The 21528-nt window shown below is 40.3% G+C and overlaps 1 protein-coding gene across 3 annotated transcripts in view; it reads left to right on the plus strand.

The window, feature by feature from the left end:
• The window catches only part of LOC118364163 (receptor-type tyrosine-protein phosphatase U), a 306643-nt gene that overhangs the window by 109038 nt on the left and 176077 nt on the right, over window positions 1-21528 (plus strand). For all 3 annotated transcript variants that reach the window (XM_035745412.2, XM_035745413.2, XM_035745414.2), the window contains exon 3: window positions 20921-21192. In XM_035745412.2, the coding sequence (XP_035601305.1) occupies window positions 20921-21192 (272 nt within the window). The remainder of the gene's footprint in view (window positions 1-20920; window positions 21193-21528) is intronic.

Below are 21528 nucleotides of genomic sequence, written 5' to 3' on the forward strand. Positions count from 1 at the left end.
GTGTCTCTCCTTAACTTGATGACCAGTGTTTTTGCTCACTGCCCCGTATTTTACTGCTTGCTTCTAAGGCACCGACTTGTGAGTTGGTCATCTCCCACTCGTGTAGTGTAAGTGCACGGAAGCCCAGGGCTCAAAAGATTCAATCCATAGCGCTGAAGGTCCGTGCTGTAGCGTGATTGAAATTTAAAGGTAATTTCCAATTGAGCCGACATATGCAGCTCTCTTGTGAACTGCAGTCTCTGCGAATGTGGGAACAATGCCAAGAGTGTGCAAAGCTCTCAAGGCAAAGGGGTGGCTACTTAGAAGAATCTCAAATAGAAAAAATATTTAGATTTGTTTAACACTTTTTTGGTTACTACATGATTCCATATGAATTATTTAATAGTTTTGATAATACTTTTTACATGTATGTATATATATGTATATATATATATATATGTATATGTATGTATGTATATGTATGTATGTATATATGTATGTATGTATATACACATATATATACACATATATATACCAGCATGGGCAATGCGTATTCACAGGTTTTCCTTATGGATTCTCCTCACGTAGAAGGCCACTGACAGTAATGCAGAGTAAAACCTGAGCAAATTCTCTGTCTGTCTGAGTAATTCTCAAAGGCACACTCATTAATGTGGCCAGACTAGATTAATTGATGCCTCAGCGCGCCTCACAGTTTAAGAGAGGAGACAAGAGTCATAGATTTAGGAATTAGGAGGAGGATATTGTCAGGCATATACAAAATATCTCTGTAGACACGTTGCACAACTGATACGGAACATCGTAGATACAGAGGAATGAGTTGGTGTGATACACATTTCTCTTTACATTCTACACTCATAAAGAGCATCGGACAAAGTATTAGTTTTGTTTAACATTGATTTCAAAGTGTGGATCATTTATTTTTCAATTTAAAAGTATAAGCTCATTAGTGCTATTTTAAGTGGATTTCATATTCTTAGGCTAGATTAAAAAACATGCCCTTAAAAATGTAGACTTTCTACAGGATGAATTCAGAGTGTAACAAAATAACGAACGCTAGCTAGAGTATACTTTTTGGCTCCTTATCTAGTGTGGCGCCAGTCATTGGAGGCTCTGGTCTCTCTCCATCTGGCATGTTTGGCTGATGACATCAGCCTGATTTCGGAGGTGGTTAGTGGGGCTCCCCGGAGCTCCCTCAGGCTGGAGCTTGGCAGGGCTTTCCAACGCCGCTCACTCACAAACTCTCTGAAACCCAGCACGACACTCGCCATGGGTGCCTAATGGCCTTACTGCTCTTCAGAGTTTGTAGTTGACAGTTTCTGATCCTTTTTAAGCAAGAGGCACAGATGATCCGTGATTAAAGATTTGTGTGTGGAAATTGTGGTTGGCTGACAGCACGTCATTCTTTAGAGAACTAAACCCAGCTAGAACTATTATTGATACTTCAATGCTCAGCAGTTAGTATTGTTGTGTAGTTTAGATGTCCATAGCATACTAAACGTAGGTATTGTGAATCATGACTCAGGTGTGATAACATTGAAATGCAGAATGAGTACCCTAAACTGTATGCAGTCTCTTTATCCATGCACAGAGGGTTTAGTAAAGCTTCTTTTGTCATGCTCTGTATCACCCATTGTATTAACCTGCCTCTGTGCACACCACTCTGTCAGAGGGCAGCCATTTCTACACAGGGCCAGAACCCATCCCCTCATCTGTGACTACCTCTAATTAAATCCCACAAGGCACAGCCATCTTGGGAGGCTGAAGCCAACTGAGAGAGAGAGAGATGGGGGGGAGTGAGAGAGAAAGTGGGGGAGAAGATTGTGAGAGAAGGAGGAGAAAAATCAAACAAGAAAGAAGGTCTCTGCCCCTTGTAATGACTTTCCAATGTATTTAGTGGGACTACAAAAGCTTTTGGTTCCCACTCCGCAGCTTGCTCGTCTGTGGCTGAAATGTTTGTTCCTCTCTTCCCATTTTAACCTCATGACAAGGCCGGGATGTCACAAAATGGAGGAAAGGCACAATGGAGAGGGCGAGAAATACTTCACTCCCCTAACAACTGGGAGAGGCAGCAATCCATAAGTGTTAAAACAAACCCCTGGGAAAAAAAGAAACCCTAATGCCTTCATGGTGAAAATCATTTCAAAACGTTCATGTTCTTCAAGCTGTAGAGGACTGGATTTATACATTTTTTTTTTGCAGAAGAGAAAAATGTATAGCCAAAAACAGAAAAAAGATTGCAGTCATTGCAGAGATTAGAGTGAAATGGTCAATATAATAAGAGGCAATTACCGTTGCATTATTTTGTGATAAATCCAAATCAAATGTTATTTGTCACGTGCCGAATACAACAACCTTTTCGTGAAATGCTTACTTTATACAACAAAGCAGTACAAAAAAAAGAGTTAAAAGAAAAATATAAAAGAGCAACAATAAAATAACAATAACGAGGCTACAGGGGGTACCGGTACCGAGTCAATGTGCGGGGGTACAGCTTAGTTAAGGTAATTGAGGTAATATGTACTGTACATGTACAGTTGAAGTCGGAAGTGTACATACACTTAGGTTGAAGTCATTAAAACTAGTTTTTAAACCACTACACACATTTCTTGTTAACAAACTAAGTCAATTAGTACATCTACTTTGTGCATGACACAAGTATTTTTTTCCAACAATTGTTTATAGACAGATTATTTAATTTATAATTCACTATATCATAATTCCAGTGGGTCAGAAGTTTACATACACTAAGTTAACTGTGCCTTTTTAAACAGCTTGGAAAATTCCATAAAATGATGTCATGGCTTTAGAAGCTTCTGATAGGCTAATTGACATCATTTGAGTCAATTGGAAGTGTACCTGTGGATGTATTTCAAGGCCTTACCTTCAAACTCAGTGGCTCTTTGCTTGACATCATGGGAAAATCAAAAGAAATTAGCCAAGACCTCAGAAACAAAATTGTAGACCTCCACAAGTTTGGTTCATCTTTGGGAGCAATTTCCAAAGGTACCACATTCACCTGTACAAACAATAGTATGCAAGTATAAACACCATGGGACCACGCAGCCTTCATACGCGTTCTGTCTCTTAGTGATGAATGTACTTTGGTGCAAAAAGTGCAAATCAATCCCAGAACAACAGCAAAGGACCTTGTGAAGATGCTGAAGTAAACAGGTACAAAAGTATATTTATCCACCGTAAAACGAGTCCTATATCGACAACCTGAAAAGCTGCTCAGCAAGGAAGAAGCCACTGCTCCAAAACCGCCCCAAAAAAGCCAGACTACGGTTTGCAACTGCACATGAGGACAAAGATCATATTTGTTGGAGAAATGTCCTCTGGTCTGATGAAACAAAAATGGCCTTAAAGACCATCTTTATGTTTGGAGGAAAAAGGGGGATGCTTGCAAGCCGAAGAACACAATCCCAACCGTGAAGCGCGGGGGTGGCAGCATCATGTTGTGGCAGTGCTTTGCTGCAGGATGGACTGGTAGACTTCACAAAATTGATGGCATCACGAGGTAGGAAAATTATGTGGATATATTGAACCAACATCTCAAGTCATCAGTCAGGAAATGGTCGCAAATGGGCCTTCCAAATGGACAATTACCCCAAGCATACTTCCAAAGTTGTGTTAAAATGGCTTAATGACAACAAAGTGAAGGTATTGGAGTGGCCTGACAGTCCGGACCTCAATCCCATAGAAAATGTGTGGGCAGAAGTGAAAAGCGTGTGCGAGCAAGGAGGCCTACAAACCTGACTCAGTTACTCCTGCTCTGTCAGGAGGAATTTGACAAAATTCACCCAACTTATTGTGGGAAGCTTGTGGAAGGCTACCTGAAATGTTTGAACCAAGTTAAACAAGTTAAACCAATGCTACCAAATACTAATTGAGTGTATGCAAACTTCTGACCAACTGGAAATAATTAAATAAATAAAAGCTGAAATAAATCATTCTCCATACTCTTATTTTGACATTTCACATTCTTAATATAAGGAGGTGATCGTAACTGACATAGGATTTTTTTTTCTAGGATTGAATGTCAAGTATTGTGAAAAACTGAGTTTAAATGTATTTGGATAAGTTATATGTAAACTTCCGACTTCAACTGTAGCTCGTCTGGTAGGCTTTTTTCACTGGGCAGCTCGCGGCTGGGCTTCTCTTTATAGTCTTTAATAGTTTGCAATCACTGACACATCCGACGAGCATCAGAGCTGGTATAGTAGGATTCAATCTTAGTCCTGTATTTACGCTTTGCCTGTTTGATGGTTCATCTGAGGACATAGCGGGATTTCTTATAAATGTCCCTGTTAGAATCCCACTCCTTGAAAGTGGCAGCTCTACTCTTTAGCTCAGTGTGGATGTAGCCTCTAATCCATGGCTTCTGGTTGGGGTATGTATGTACAGTCACTGTGGGTGACTGATGTGTTATACTCCTCACTGCCATCTGATGAGTTCCGGGAAACATATTCCAGTATGTGCTAGCAAAACAGTCCTGCAGCTTAGCATTTATGTCATCTGACCACTTCCGTATTGAGCAAGTCATGGGTAGTTCCTGCTTTAGTTTTTGTTTGTTTGCAGGAATCAGGAGGATATAATTATGGTCAGATTTGCCAAATGGAGTGTGTGAGAGAGCTTTGTACGCGTCTCTGTGTGGGGAGTAAAGGTGGTCTAGAGTTGTTTTTTTCTCTGGTTGCATATGTAACATGCTGGTAGAAATTAGGTAAAACTGATTTAAGTTTTCCTGCCTTAAAGTCCCCAGCTACTAGGAGCACCGCCTCTGGATGAGCATTTTCTTGTTTGCTTATGGCTTTATATAGCACGTTGAGTGCGGTCTTAGTGCCAGCATCAGTTTGTGGTGGCAAATATACAGCTATGAAAAATATAGATGAAAACTCTCTTGGTAAATAGAGTGGTCTACAGCCTATCATGAGATACTCTACCTCAGGGTGAGCAAAACCTTGAGACTTCCTTAATATTTGAGGGGTACAGTATAGTACCTGTCACAGTGATGAGTGAGCCTAATAGAGACAGAGCACCACTCACTAGATTGACAGTTAATCATAGACACATTACACCACTGAGCTGGGGAAACAGCTCAGCCTCCTCCTACTAGTCACGCAGTTCTGGAGCCTATCAGTGTCCGCCTGAGATTTATGTCACACAGGCAGACGCCTCGTCTCAGGCCTGGCTTGGCACTTGTCCATCCAACCCTCCTGTGATGGGGTGGACAGCAGCCTGCAGTACTTGAGAGATGGAGAATGGGAGAGCTCAGGCAGTACTCAGACAGCACGGAACCTATAACCATAGTTAGATTTAGTCATCATTATTGTCAAGTTAAGAGAGTGAATACTTCCTTTTATAAAGGCTGGTGATTCATTGACGGATATGGGAATGCAGGGATTGAGCGTGTGGATTGACAATGTAGATGCTTGTGGAGCAAGCTAAGGTTTTTGATTACTAAAGAATGTGTTTAAAACTAAAGAAGTTTTTCTTAAAGTGCGATAGAAGTTTAAGAGCTATTATAATTGCATACACACCTCAATGACAGACATTTTCAGGCCTGTGAGAGAGAAAAAAAGAGCGAGAGGAGAGGGTGTCAGCTTGCGTTTAAGGTTGTTCCCGGTTGAATAGCTTATATGCTGATTTCTCACTATTGATTTTAATATCCAAGGATATTTGCTTAATGCCACGCAATTAAATCACTGCAACACTGATTTTGAATGGACCCCTAGAGACTAAAAATATATTTAAAGCATAGGCAGTGTGGCAATTATGTTTTTAAAAATTAAAAAACTCTTTGTGTGTGCTCAGGATAGCAAATGCACTGGCAATGGATGTCAGTTCATTCCAATTCCCATTTATCTTCTCGATCGGCCACCTCATTGGCTGCCTGGTTGTGAAAAATGACCAATCAGTGTTCCATTCCGCCGGGCAGGAACTTCTCCCATGATACCTTCTCTGTTTACCAATTTAACATATCGGGAGGCTGACATTTTAATGGGATCGGCCATTGATAACAAGAAACTATTGAAAAGCTAATCACGGCACGGTGGTGGCGTCTCTCTCCCCTGCTTTGCATTTCACAACATGACACTGCTGTGCTTGTTGTCGTTACTTGTGGGTGAGATGGATAGCACAGCACCCCTTTCGCAATACATCAACTGCCGGTGCAATAACAGTGTATTGTCCGTGACTGTGTCTCCTACTTTTTGAGAATGTTGTTAATTTCGGCACTTAAACAGCAGATGGATAGGAAAGGAGACTTCTAAATCAACACAAAATGCACCCCTCATTGAGTCCCCGAGGGTGTTGGAGTGTTTGTTAGGGTTGTTAGTGATGGCAGTGGCACAGAGTGGCAGATACAAAGCAGCCAAGGCCAGATCCAAACCAAGTGCTTTGGCATGAGAGAACAGATATCTGGGGTCCTGCAGTCCTCAGGCCTATGCACCAGTCTAGTGGGGCTGAGGCTGCTCACCTGCAATTCCATGTGTAGTGTACTTTGCTTTGGGTGATGATGATTTTGCTATTGCTTTATGATGACTTTATGATGACTTTACATTGCAAAGTGTAAAAGAGTATTCATCTGTCTTGAGATAACTTACTAACTAACTCTCTACCAGAAGACTACAGCCTTTCTGGTCCTATAACAGGACTGCACTGATGATAACTGCCAAATATGCAGAGATATTTACTCACCACGGACTAGCAGAATCCTTTTTCTTCTTTCACGACTCTGATGAGCCCGAGGCAGAGGATATACGGCTCCCTCGGGAACAGGTCACGACCCCAGTGATCTGCGTGAAGAGGAGGCGGAGAAAGAGAGGCCGGAGGGCGTGCTGCCTTCTGAGGAGTCGGAGTCCATCGAATAAACCCCAACTCCCCTCAATTCTGCTAGCAAACATGTAACTTTTGGACAATAACATGGATGAGTTATTGGGAAGATTAAACTACCAACGGGACATTAAAAACTGTAACATCTTTTGCTTCATGGAGTCGTGGCTGAACGATGACAATATCAACATACAGCTGGCTGGTTATACGATGTACCGGCAGGATAGAACAGTGGCATCTGGTAAGACAAGGGGCAGTGGTCTATGTATTTTTGTAAACAACAGGTAGTGTGTACGATATCCAAGGCAGTCTCAAGCTTTTGCTCGCCTGAGTTAGAGTATCTCATGATAAGCTGCAGACCATATTACCTACCGAAAGAGTTTTCATCTTTATTCTTTGTAGCTGTTTTACATACCACCTCAGTCAGAGGCTGGCAGTATTGGATGAGCTGTATTCCTCCATAAGCAAACAAGAAAATGCTCATCCAGAGGAGGCTCTCCTAGTAGCCGGGGACTTTAATGCAGGGAAACTTAAATCAGTTTTACCACATTTCTAACAGCATGTTAAATGTGCAACCAGAGGGAAAATAACTCTGGACCACCTTTACTCCACACACAGAGATGCATACAAAGCTCTCCCTTGCCCTCCATTTGGCAAATCTGACCATAATTCTATCCTCCTGATTCCTGCTTACAAGCAAAAATGAAAGCGGGAAGCGCCAGTGACTAGATCAATAAAAAGTGGTCAGATGAAGCAGATGCTACGCTACAGGACTGTTTTGCTCCACAGACTGGAATATGTTCCGGGATTCCTTCAATGGCATTGAGGAGTTGAGGAGCATTGAGGAGTACACCACATCTGCCATTGGCTTCATCAATAAGTGCATCGATGATGTCGCCCCCACAGTGACCGTATGTTCATACCCCAACCAGAATCCATAGATTACAGTCAGCATTCGCACTGAGTTTAAGACTAGAGCTGTCACTTTCAAGGAGTGGGAAGGGTGTCGGAGAACAGGAAGGGTGAGAAATTCATATCTTAATTTAAACCAGGGTACTTAGTGGCCTGTAGTTTGTCAGTACAGGTGCATCAAAGCTGGGACCGAGAGACTGAAAAACAGTTTTTATCTTAAGGCCATCAGACTGTTAAATAGCCACGCAGTACACTGCCCTGAACTTAGTAACTGTCACTACCCGGCTACCACCCGGTTACTCAAACCTGCACCTTAGAGGCAGCTGCCCTACTGTTGAAGTCGGAAGTTTACATACACCTTTGCCAAATACATTTAATTTCTTGGTGACAGGGGGGCAGTATTGAGTAGCTTGGATGAATAAGGTGCCCAGAGTAAACTGCCTGCTACACTGTCCCAGATGCTAATATATGCATATTATTAGTATGATCCTTTGCTGTTGTTCTGGGATTGATTTGCACTTTTCGCACCAAAATAAGTTGATCTCCAGGAGACAGAATGCGTCTCCTTCCTGAGCATTATGATCGCTGTGTGGTCCCATGGCATTTATGCTTGTGTACTATTGTTTGTACAGATGAGTGTGGTACCCTCAGGCGTTTGGAAATTGCTCCAAATGATGAACCAGACCTGTAGAGGTCTACAGTTTTGTTTCTGAGGTCTTGGCTGATTTCTTTAGATTTTCCCATGATGTCACGCAATGAGTCACTGAGTTTGAAGGTAGGCATAGAAGCTTCTAAAGCCATGACATCCTTCATCCAATCAGTTTAAAAGGAACAGTCAACTTAGTGTATGTACATTTTTGATACTTGTGAAATAATCTGTCTGTAAACAATTGTTGGAAAAATGACTTGTGTCATGCACAAAGTAGATGTCTTAACCAACTTGCCAAAACTATAGTTTATTAACAGTTGAAGTCGGATGTTTACATACAATTAGGTTGGAGTCATTAGAACTTTTCAACCATAACCAATTATTAAATGTCAGGAATTGTGAAAAACTGAGTTTAAATGTGCTTTTTTAAGGTGTATGTAAACTTCCGACTTCGTACTGTGTATATGCTGTGTATATATATACAAATATACTCCGGATTCCGACTTTGCTCGTCCTAATATTTATAGATGTCTTACTTCCATTTTTGTGCTTTTAATGTGTGAATTGTTAGATGTTACTGCTCTGTTGACGCTAGGAACACAAGCATTTCACCACACCCGCATAACATCTGCAAAAATATGTATGCAACCCAAAAAAAAGTATTTTATTTGTGACGCAAATTTGCAGCAAGCTCATATTTTCACACGCAAATTAGTTTAGTCTCTGGTCTTGAAAGTCATGTGTTCACCAGAAATGGCTTCTGGTAAACTGTTTGCCACTTGCTGCCACAGGTTTGCCACATATTCAAATCAAATCTTGAGAGAATTGTCTGACAGAAAAAAACCTCTGGTGACCTGTTTGTCACTAGTGGCAAAAAATATTATTGTTACCAAAGGTGTGCTGCAGATTCACCAACGGTGGCAAATGTCTGGCAACATGTTGTGGTACATAATTTAGTTTGCAGCAAATTTGCCACAAACTTGTGGGAAGTTTGCAGCAACAAATTCATTTTTGTAAGGGTATGTTCTGTGCAGCCTACATGAATCAAATCACATTTAATTTGTCACATGCTTTGGAAACTACAGGTGAAAATGCTTACTTCCTAACAATGCAGAGAGAAAGAAAATAGAGACCTAATAGAAAACTAATAAGACACAATAATAATAATAATAATAATAATAATAATAGTCCACATTGTGACACTGTTCTCCCACTTCTGAAGTCTCTGTGCTGCTCAGAGGCCATATGCTCTGCCAGTCTGACCCCTCTGGAGAAGAAGGGTCCCTGTGGGGGGAAAGACAGAGAGAGAGAGGGAGGAGAGAGGTAGGTGAGCATGGTATATAACAGAATACAGTGTGGGATTATAGAAATAAACAGTGAGAGAAGAGTTTTTAGTCGACTGTGTTTTGTATATTAATGTGTCTTTTTTGTGTGTATTGTATTAATGTATATTTGTTTGTCTGTGCTTGCCTATATTTATGCTTGTTTTTGTATTTTGCAGGGCTCATTTGTAAAATAGACTTCAGTCTCAATATGACTTCCCTAAAAAATATATATTTACATAAAAAAATAATGAAAACACCCAGCAGGGAGAATGATTGTCAGACTAAAAACCTTTTGTCATTGGGAAATATCATGGCTATGAGGGCAAAATTGTTTTAAAGAACAGAAAATGTGGAAGCCTTTACTGAGTTGTGTGTTTCTGTCAGACTAGAAACCTCTTGTCATTGGGAAATATCACGGCTATGAGGGGAACATTTTTGTAGAGAAAATAAAATGTAAATGCCTTCACTGAGTTGTGTATTTCTAATAGTAGAGAGGCGAGGAGAGAGATATGCTTGATGGGTGAAGGTTTAGCTGTAGAGAAAGCAATGGGTGAGATAGACAGAGCGAAGGAGTGCGAATGAGATTGGGTCACACTCCGCAGGTCAGGCTCTGTAACGGAAAGCCTGTCAGTCCCCCCATGACCTGATGCTGCTCAAAGAAAAAAAAATGGAGAAGGCTCCCATACACCCAGCAGAGATGTTTTTCACCTCTAATCTCATCTCGGCCATTTCAATGCTTGTGTCTGCGTGCGTGCGTGCGTGCGTGCGTGCGTGCGTGCGTGCGTGCGTGTGTGTGTGTGTGTGTTTCTGTGCCTGTGTTTTGGATGTGTTTGCTTTATGACTACATTTAAGACTTGAACAGTAAGTGTGGTACTGTAGTAAAATATATATTTTACCTGAGATTTCCCAAAAAATATCATAAATACGATTCCTGTTGAAGACTTAATTAGCTACCATACTATTTGGTTATGCTTGGAACAGGGGGGGAAAGGAGAGTAATGGACGAAGCTTTGCTTTGTGAGACCTACTGTATATTCACAAATATTCATGATAGCACTGACTAGATCTATTCATCTCTCTGTTTCACTCTCATCTGGCACATCAATTGTCTTCCTGATTATTTGTTGAAGATGGTTAGAGAAATCACATAATTCATCTCTTTAGTACTTTTGCCATTTGCTCAACTTCTGAAATGATGTTTTTGCTTTGGAAGTGGTTTTGTAATGAGACGGACTATAAGCCTTTCTTTCAGACTACGACCACGTTTTCTTACAGAGAGCTACTGTAGCATTAATCTATGTTGTGGAATGTTCACTGAGGAGAGAACATATTTGAAAGGAGGGAGAAAGTGTGTGCTAATCCTTGTAATGTTGAAATTGTGAATACTGTAAGTCATTTGAAATCATGAAGGATTTTATTGGATAATGGTCGTTAGTGTTTCCCGTGTGTGTATAGAAAGTATATTCAGATTATGTTATTATGTATCTAAGGCAATAAGTAAGGCCAAGAAACATTAATAATAGTTAACATAATAATAGATTAATATATTTATCTGGTAATAATATTTTCCTGACTCATTTAGCATACGGGCATACTTGATGATTAGCTACAACCTAGTCCTCTAAGAGTTGATTTTGCACTTTTGGGACTATTACATTGGTTTCAGTGTAACTGTGGACGTTTCTGAAATGATTTGATATGGCAAGCCTAAATAAAAGCTGAAATATAAGCTGAAATAAATAATTATCTCTCTACTATTATTCTGACATTTCACATTCTTAAAATAAAGTGGTGACTGACCTAAGACAGGAATGTTCTTACTAGTACTAATTCTCAGGAATGTTGAAAAACTGAGTTTAAATGTATTTGGCTAACCTAAACTTCTGACTTCAACTGTATATGAAGTGTAATATTGGGATGCAAACTCAAAATTGAATAAATGTCACCTTATTATTATTATTATTATATATTATGTCACCTCTTTATCTAACATGGTAAAGGTGTGCATAGCAATGTGTGATGTGTATACTTTTGTTTCAATGTAGATTTGTTTAAGACTGCCAAGAGTCACTCTGGTTGAGTCTGATTTAGCCTACTGCAGTAAAATGTTGTTACGAGTCTGCGGCAAAAGCATCTATTGATCCAAATGTTTTCAGAACTCTCGAATTGCTCCCATTTCTTGATATGTTTACAAGTGCCTCTCTTCCACCCTTGATGTCGGAGAGGAACAAAGCCTTGTTGTTGGGATCAAATAGAGAGAGGCTTCAGAGAATTCAAATGGGAGGAGAATTGAAAAGGAGAAGTGTCTTTGCCCTTCCGTTTCCCTTGCTCTGAGATAGCCCCTGTATTTATATATATTTTTTCAATGGGAGCATCTCTCTGCTTTTACATCAATCCACTGTCGTTTTTTTCCCCTCTTAACCTTCTTAACCTCTCTCATTTGCTATATTCATAGTTTCTCATACTTCTCTTTATCTTAGTGTGGTATTATCTCCTACTCCTACCCACCAGGGATCTCCCTCCCTCCTTGCCATTGTGGCATGCCTAGCATCCCCCAGTACAGCCTGTGACCAGGGTCTGGGTCCTGCAGTGCTCCATATGAGTTATGATGTGCTGGATCAGTCTTAATCTTGTTATGCATGTTCCTACGCCCTTGGGAGGATCAACAGGGGATGAATGTGATTTTATCAGATTTCAAAGGCTTTTGAATCATAATCATAAAAGGTCCTAATGCATTATATATCTCTGTGTCTGAGTGTGTTACTATATGTATGTATGTATGTATGTATGTGTGTATGTGTGTATGTGTGTATGTGTGTGTGTGTGTGTGTGTGTGTGTGTGTGTGTGTGTGTACTGTATATTCAGGCGGTGGAGGATTTTTGTATATGCCTGGGTGTGGCTGTGAGTCACATGAAGATGATAAAATAATGCATGAACAGTCTTTCTTCAACAAGGACAACATGATAGCAACACTCATTTACTCCTGGCGAAGATCATACATACACATAAACAAGCATGCTTTCAGATTTTGCTTGTTGGTCCAGTACGCATATTTCTTCCGTCAGTTGATGAGACATTATGTTTTGGGGGATGGGAGTGTTTTTTTTTGTAAGATATTGCCAGGTGTGGAGGAACAAAGCCTTGTTGCCTTGTAACCGGTCTAGTTATTCAAGCAGTAAATATATATATATATATATATATATATATTTTTTTTTTTTTTAACCACTTACCATTCTCTCTATTTTATTTTTCTCTTTTTGATGGAACTCATCGCTGTTAATGTTAATCAGTGAAGATTGTTTTAAAGTACATTATAGGTCAACAGTCCATTGCTTAAATAAAGGTAGGACAAGGCACTTTTTCTCACAAGTGCAGCTTTTCTAACATCAAAGTAATATCTTGGAATTATGTTGAATGGAACTTTGGGTTATTATTCTGGGTGCTGTTGAATATGTATAACCTGTAATAGACAGAATAAGCATCGTCTATCCCATGCTTTCAAGTCCATATTTATCAACGAGATTGTCATGGAGAAGGATTGAACCGGTGCCAACTCTTTATTTGAGGATTTCTGTAAGTCTCTAATGCCTATCTAAAGAATATAGAGAATGACATTCAAAATCAGTGAATGCCAAAGTGTTCCCTTCTGTTTACTTGAAACTTATATTGTTAATTTGGCATAGAGACAAACGGGAGTAAACTTCATCACCTGCAAACAGGAGGAAACTTCTACACCTGCATTGCTTGCTGTTTGGGGTTTCAGGCTGGGTTTCTGTACAGCACTTTGAGATATCAGCTGATATAAGAAGGGCTTTATAAATACATTTGATTTGAAACTTTGTTGAAGCTAACATCAACTCTAAGAAGTGTTTGTTAGTCAATGTGTATGTCTAGCGAGTAAATATTTACATATTATTTTACAAGGAGAAAATGACTCTCAGCATGAATGTTAATGAATGTAAATACTAGCGTTGGTTGGTTAGCTCAAATGATTTTGTACTGCCACAGCAATTTACACAATATGGCAATACATAATGTCACTAAGTAATATTCCACATGACATGTATAACTCACATACTGTATAGTCCAGTTATGAACTAACGAAATGTTGCTATGGCACTGCTGTTGGCATACAGTATTGAGGCAGAATGTCAAGTCCTTCATCCTTTTAAGTTTCCATCTTGAGGCTCCAAGTTGGCAACAAAAATATGAAGTCAAGCATTATTAAACCAGGCAAGCTATTACAGAAACCTAAAAACCTATAGTCCTCTCTTGTGAATTAATAAATAGGCTAGTATCAGAAGTCAAGCTCATATTAAAGGTGACTGAGAAAGTGTATAATCATAGAGTTGATAATGGTAAGGGTTGACAGGTTCGGCTTTTCAGAAAAGTCAGATGACTGTTTTTTCATGAGAGGCGGAGGTTTCACCATAATCATCATGTGCTGTGTTTAAAGGAGAGCCAGTTGAGGTTGTGTTGACCCCAGCTCTTTGCTGGAATAATGAGATGGTGGAAGATAACAAGAGTTCCAACTAACGTGCTGCTGCTAAAGAGGTTCTTCACACCGTGCGCTAGGATTTCAAAGTAAATGGATGGCGCTCAAGGTCAAAGTTGAACAGCATGTCCATCACTGCAGCATTCAAGTTATCTAAAGTTGTCATATATAACAGTCCACCAGGGTCAATCCTTAGACCTTTCCAACATCTTGAAGCCAGTACTTGTTGTATGTCCGTCTCTATCAACCTTTCTGAACGAGCAACACATGCTGCACATGTTTTCAGGGCTTTAACTCAATGAGAGTCAAGGAACATTGTGCATCAGTTGAGATAGTGGACTGCACATTCCTCCCTTCATCATCACTTCTCCATTCTTTCTTTCTTGTCCTTGTAGTTCTACCGCCAAGCTGTGCATTCACTTTCATGTCCCCCCTGAAACAGAAGGGCACGGTGGAGAGTGTCAGGCAAAGCGCTATGGCTGAGAGATGGACTTGCCCCCCACCTCCAAAAATATCTCACCACAGTGAGAGATGATACAGCAACAAATTGGCCAAAGGTGCACCTTGCATCTTCCAACTCGTATGTTTCGAGACTCCTTTGAGGAGGATTTAATAAAGGTGACAGCATCCGGGACAATAGTGCCAGTAGTTAACTGTTTGAGTGTTTGTAGGTTTGTTGAGAGTTTGATTGAGTGAGCCAGTTATAGTGGTGTCAAACGGTGATTTTTTTTTTTTTTTTGCTGAATAAAATTTGTTGTATCGAATACATTTTTCTTTGCATATTTGATACCTCCAACTCTCTCGTTGCATATTCAACACCTCCCCATTGTCAAGGGAGGGTCAAAGGCATCCATATAAAATGGAGAACAATACATAACATAACATAACATTAACTTGCAGTGACAACAGAAACGTGTTAAAAGCATGTGTATAAAACTAAGAGCAAACACAATTTCCCTTCACAGAGCCTGTGAGGAGAACATTGCCTGCTCATTCGCTCTTACTTTTACGAGTACCTCTGGGTGCAGAAACTGGGAATGACTCTGAAAGATCTAATTAAGCAAAGCGCCTTGAGAGTGCGGAGATTTCAACCCCAGGAGCACAGACACAAATCAGGGGACATCAGGCTAGAGAGGGGGAGATTTTGGTTGTACTAGACCCTCTCGGGCCTTTAGATATGTGGCCACACCACCCCTCTCTACCCCTTTAACATAGGGGGCCAAGGGGCATCCAGATCTGTCACTTCTTATAATAGATCATTTGTGGAACCTAAACCAAGGGAAGTTTCTCCCATCTACAGTGGGGCAAAAAAGTATTTAGTCAGCCACCAATTGTGAAAGTTCCCCCACTTAAAAAGATGAGAGGCCTGTAATTTCATAGGTCATAGGTACACTTCAACTATGACAGACAAAATCAGAAAAAAAATTCCAGAAAATCACATTGTAAGATTTTTAATGAATTTATTTGCAAATTCACTTTTTTTCTGGCCACTTTTCCGTAAAGCCCAGGTCTGTAGAGTGCACGGCTTAAAGTGGTCCTATGGACAGATACTCACATCTCCGCTGTGGAGCTTTGCAGCTCCTTCAGGGTTATCTTTGGTCTCTTTGTTGCCACTCTGATTAATGCTCTCCTTGCCTGGTCTGTGAGTTTAGGTGGGCTGCCCTCTCTTTGTAGGTTTGTTGTGGTGCCATATTCCTTCCATTTTTTAAATAATGGATTTCATGGTGCTCCGTGGGATGTTCAAAGTTTTGGATTTTTTTTATAACCTAACCCTGATCTGTACTTTTCCACAACTTTGTCCCTGACCTGTTTGGAGAGTTCCTTGGTCTTCATGGTGCCGCTTGCTTGGTGGTGCACCTTGCTTAGTGGAGTTGCAGACTCTGGGTGTATATATACTGAGATCATGTGACAGATCATGTAACACTTAGATTGCACACGTGGACTTTATATAACTAATTATATGACTTCTAAATGTAATTGGTTGCACCGGATCTTATTTAGGGGCATCATAGCAAAGATACACACGTGTGTACCACTTCACCAATTTGGACTATTTTGTCTATGTCCATTACATGAAATCCAAATAAAAATATATTTAAATTACAGGTTGTAATGCAACAAAATAGGAGTAAAACGCCAAGGGAGTGAATACTTTTGCAAGGTACTGTAGTGTCATGTAAAATTGTATATATCTGCCTTAATGTTTCTGGACCCCAGGAAGAGTAGGTACTGCCTTGGGGATCCTTAATACATATAAATACAAATACAAATACCGGAAGAAAGGAAAAGCCTGCACTCACTGTAATGTTCTTTACATTTGAATGTCTTTCTCTTTAGCAGCATTCAACAGACATCCACCCATATTTATAGATGGTTGTAGTACTGCTTCTTAATTTTTCACAATCATAATTTACATACTATTTCTACTGTTTTCCAGAAGATCTTCAAAATAAAAGAAAAGCACACCAGTTTAAAGTGTCTGACTACAGCAGACTTCTTGTCACCAGTTCTGAAGTTGCTCTTGTGTTCTGTAATAGGGACTTGGAATTCTCTCTTAGACTTTTCAACATAATAATAGCCACATGGGCATTTCACTAAATAGACCACAAATTTTGTTTACCAGAAAATGTTACCCCTGATATACATTTTCTCCCCATATGAGGGGGGATAAATTACCCCCGATCATTGCATTAGAGTTCTCACAATTATGACATGGAACGTAGACTGAGGGGAGGGTAGATAGACTGTATGTACCCCCTCAGCATTTCCTAAGTCGGAAGTTTACATACACTTAGGTTGTAGTAATTAAAACTCGTTTTTCAACTACCCCACACATTTCTTGTTGGTTAGGACATCTACCTTGTGCATGACACAAGTACCTTTTCCAACAATTGTTTATATACAGTTTATCTCACTTATAACTAACTCACTGTATCACCATTCCAGTGGGTTAGAGGTTTACATACACTAAATTGACTATGCCTTTTAACAGCTTGGAAAATTCCATAAAATGATGTCATGGCTTTAGAAGCTTCTGATAGGTTAATTTACATAATTTCAGTCAATTTGAGGTGTACCTGTGGATGTATTTCAAGGCCTATATTCAAAATAAGTGCCTCTTTGCTTGACATCATGGGAAAATCAAAAGAAATCAGCCAAGAACTCTGAAGAAAGATTGTTGACCTCCATAAGTCTGGTTCATCCTTGGGAGCAATTTCCAAATACCTGAAGGTACCACATTTATCTGTACAAACAATAGTACGCAAGTATATAGACCATGGGACCACGCAGCCGTCATAACACTCAGGAAGGAGACGCATTCTGTCTCCTAGAGATGAACGTACTTTGGTGCGAAAACCGCAAATCAATCCCAGAACAACAGCAAAGGACCATGTGAAGATGCTGGAGGAAACCGGTACAAAAGTGTCTATATCTACAGTAAAAAGAGTCCTATATCGACATAACCTGAAAGGCCGCTCAGCAAGGAAGAAGCCACTGCTCCAAAACCGAACTGTTTGGCCATAATGACCATGGTTATGTTTGGAAAAAGGGGGGTGCTTGCAAGCCAAAGAACACCATCCCAACCGTGAAGCACGGTGGTGGCAGCATCATGTTGTGGGGGTGCTTTGCTGCAGGAGGGACTGGTGCACTTCACAAAATAGATGGCATCATGAGGCACAAAAATTATTTGGATATATTGAAGTAACACCTCAACACATCAGTCAAATTAAAGCTTGGTCACAAATAGGTCTTCTAAATGGACAATGACCCCAAGCATACTTTCAAAGTTGTCATAATGTCTTAAGGACAAGAAAGTCAATCTATTGGAGTGGCCATCACAAAGCCCTGACCTCAATCCTATAGAACATTTGTTGGCAGAACTGAAAAAGTGTGTGCGAGCAAGGAGGCCTACAAACCTGACTCAGTTACACCATCTCTGTCAGGAGGAATGGGCCAAAATTCACTCAACTTATTGTGGGAAGCTTGTGGAAGTCTACCCGAAATGTTTGACCCTAGTTAAACAATTCAAAGGCAATGCTACCAATTACTAATTGAGTGCATGTAAACTTCTGATCCACTGGGAATGTGATGAAATAAATAAAAGCTGAAATAAATCATGCTCTGTACTATTATTTTGACATTTCACATTAAATGAGGTGGTGATCCTAACTGACCTAAAACAGGTCATTCTTAGTAGGATTAAATGTCAGAAATTTTACAACTGTACATTTCTGAATGGAAAAACAGAGACCTTGGAGTGCAAAGACCACAACCTTGATTATGTTGGTACACAGGATCTCCTGGCATTGTTGTTTTAGTCACGTTTGTGGGCACAGACTTGATGGAGGACAGATGCTAGGCGATTGGGGAGGAGGTTGTGTTGTCCTAATTACAAGGGGTTTTGGGGTTTGAGTTCTGGGTCTTAGTGGACTCATGTTTCATCAGTCACCCTCACCAACCTCAGCCTCACCTTGTTGCTGTAAATATCTAGCCTACTGGAGTACTTGTCCCTTTGTTTCAAATAGCCATAGCAGGCTGATTAAATGCCTGCCACACAGTCGTGCATGCCCCTGAACAAGGCTGTCACGATCGTCGTATTGAGGAGACCAAGGCGCAGCGTGATATGAATACATGTTCTATATTTAATGAAGAAAGGACACTAAAACAAACTTACAAAACAACAAATGAGACGCTATATATCAACAGTGCAGACACAGGCAACTAGACATAGACAATAACCCACCAAATACCCAAAGCAGATGGCTGCCTAAATATGGTTCCCAATCAGAGACAAGGATAAACACCTGCCTCTAATTGAGAACCAATCTAGGCAACCTATATAAACACCTAGATGGTAAACAACCCCAAAAACCTACAAAACCCCTAGACAGTACAAAAAACCCTAGGTGAGACAAAAACACACATACCACCCTTGTCACACCCTGACCTAACCAAAATATATAAAGAAAACAAAGAATACTCAGGTCAGGGCGTGACAAAGGCAGTTAACCCACTGTTCCTACGCCGTTATTGAAAATAAGAATTTGTTCTTATCGGACTTGCCTTAAAGGTAATATAAAAATAAATACATCAAATGAAATAGTAACAGAAATATGGACAATGACTGTCGGCCTATATCCTCTCACATTTAGCGTAATATTATATTAACTCCTGCAGAATTATGCATTTCTTGCAGTAAAATGATACAAAAATGTACATTTATCTTGGGAACAGAAATATGATTTATTTCTTTCAGCATCTCTTGAAAAAAATTGAATTTGTGTGTGCCTTATCATTGACACTGTTATGCAAGCAGACAGTATTGCAACCACATAAAATATGCACCCATCATATTCCTGTTTCATATTTTTTTCAGCTTTTCGTTTTCTTAACTGGTCAAATTGGTGAAATTTTGACATTTTGCACCGGACCCCTTTCCGCTGTGGAAGTTTTTGAGCAAGACTATATACAGGGGGGTACAGAGTCAATGTGTGGGGGCACTGGTTAGTTGAGGTAATATGTACATGTAGGTAGAGTCATTAAAGTGGAGCGGCAGGGTAGCCTAGTGGTTAGAGCGTTGGACTAGTAACCGGAAAGTTGCAAGTTCAAACCACCGAGCTGACAAGGTACAAATCTGTCCTCCTGCCCCTGAGTTAACCCACTGTTCCTAGGCCGTCATTGAGAATAAGAATTTGTTCTTAACTGACTTGCCTGGTTAAATAAAGGTTAAAAAAAAGTGAATATGCATAGATCCACTTCACTTAGAATTCTGGGGCAACAAGTTATAACAAAAGAGAAGCTGCTACTATCTAACTATATTTGACAACCAAATGGTCTACCAAATGTCGGAAATTATCATATGGTTTCAGTTATAATTTGGCTTACCAAATGTCAGAAACGCTAAGCAGAAAGTTTTCTAAATTACGGGTGAAAGTAGCCAGTCGGCTACACGGTCCGGATCAGCAAAATAAGTTAACATTTAATTATGGTGGATCGAACTGGGCAGTTAGACTACTTTTTTTTAAAGTGATTTGTTTGACAATCAGATGAAAAAATGATGACACAACACCCATTATATGCGAAACTTAGCCTGCAAAACAACAACAATAAATAGGATAAGATGTTTACATGCCACTGTATCCTTTCTAAGATCAGCATATGTCTGGTTTCCCATAACCGTGATACAAGCTTTTCAGTTTATTGCAAACGGGATATGATGTTTATATGTGTCAACTCAAAAACAAACATTTTGACTATCCCCAATAATAATGGGATATTGGTGGGCAAAGTAAACGTTGTCAGTGAGGCTAGCATCTGAAGAGAGGTTACTCTCTTAGGAGGGATATGTCATTTAGATCTTTAGTGCTTCTATTCTATCATCTGCAGAAATTTGAATGATTCCTTTCTAAAATCGGTTGAAAAATGCACTTCTACTCTGTTCAGTTTTTTTGGCCAAAATGAATGATTCAGTACTTGTAAACACATTCAGAATAACTTACTTCCGATTACATTTCAGAACACTGTATCATAACCCAAAGGGAACCTGAAGGATGAGTCAGGTTAATCAGTTCATGCACCCCAATGGCGAAACACAAATGCAAAAACAGACATTTTGCTCATCGCTGAGTTTGGGGTCATGGCATTACAGTATGCATTATCTCTGACCCTCGTGTGACATTACCCTTATTTCTCTCTCCTCCCTCCAGGTTCCTATATGCTGGTGAACTCTTCCCAGCATGCTGCAGGGCATCGCGCCCAGCTCCTGCTGCAGACGCTGAGTGAAAACGACACACACTGCGTCCAGTTCAGCTACTTCCTGTACAGCCGCGATGGCCACAGTCCAGGGGCACTGCGAGCGTACGTTCGGGTCAACGGCGGCCCGCTGGGTAGCCCAGTATGGTACACGTCAGGGTCCCACGGACCACAGTGGCACCAAGTGGAGCTGGCTGTCAGCACCTTCTGGCCCAATGAGTACCAGGTAAATCCAGTGGCATCACTTCACTGCTACTTTCAGTCGTTACACAGCATGGTTCAATTCTCCCACTGCGTCAGCTACACATTATAGTGGCTAGAATCTAACAGGCTCATTCTGATCCCATTTCCTTCATGTATGATGTTAATGTAGTCCGTATAAGGCCGGATCTTTCAGAGATCCTCACTGAACTTCTGGAGAGAGTTTGCTGCACTGAAAGTAAAGGGGCTGAATAATTTTGCACGCCCAATTTTTCAGTTTTTGATTTGTTAAAAAGGTTTGAAATATCCAATAAATGTCGTTCCACTTCATGATTGTGTCCCACTTGTTGTTGATTCTTCA

The sequence above is a fragment of the Oncorhynchus keta genome, chromosome 31, assembly GCF_023373465.1.
Source record: "Oncorhynchus keta strain PuntledgeMale-10-30-2019 chromosome 31, Oket_V2, whole genome shotgun sequence".
NCBI classification, from domain to species: domain Eukaryota; kingdom Metazoa; phylum Chordata; class Actinopteri; order Salmoniformes; family Salmonidae; genus Oncorhynchus; species Oncorhynchus keta.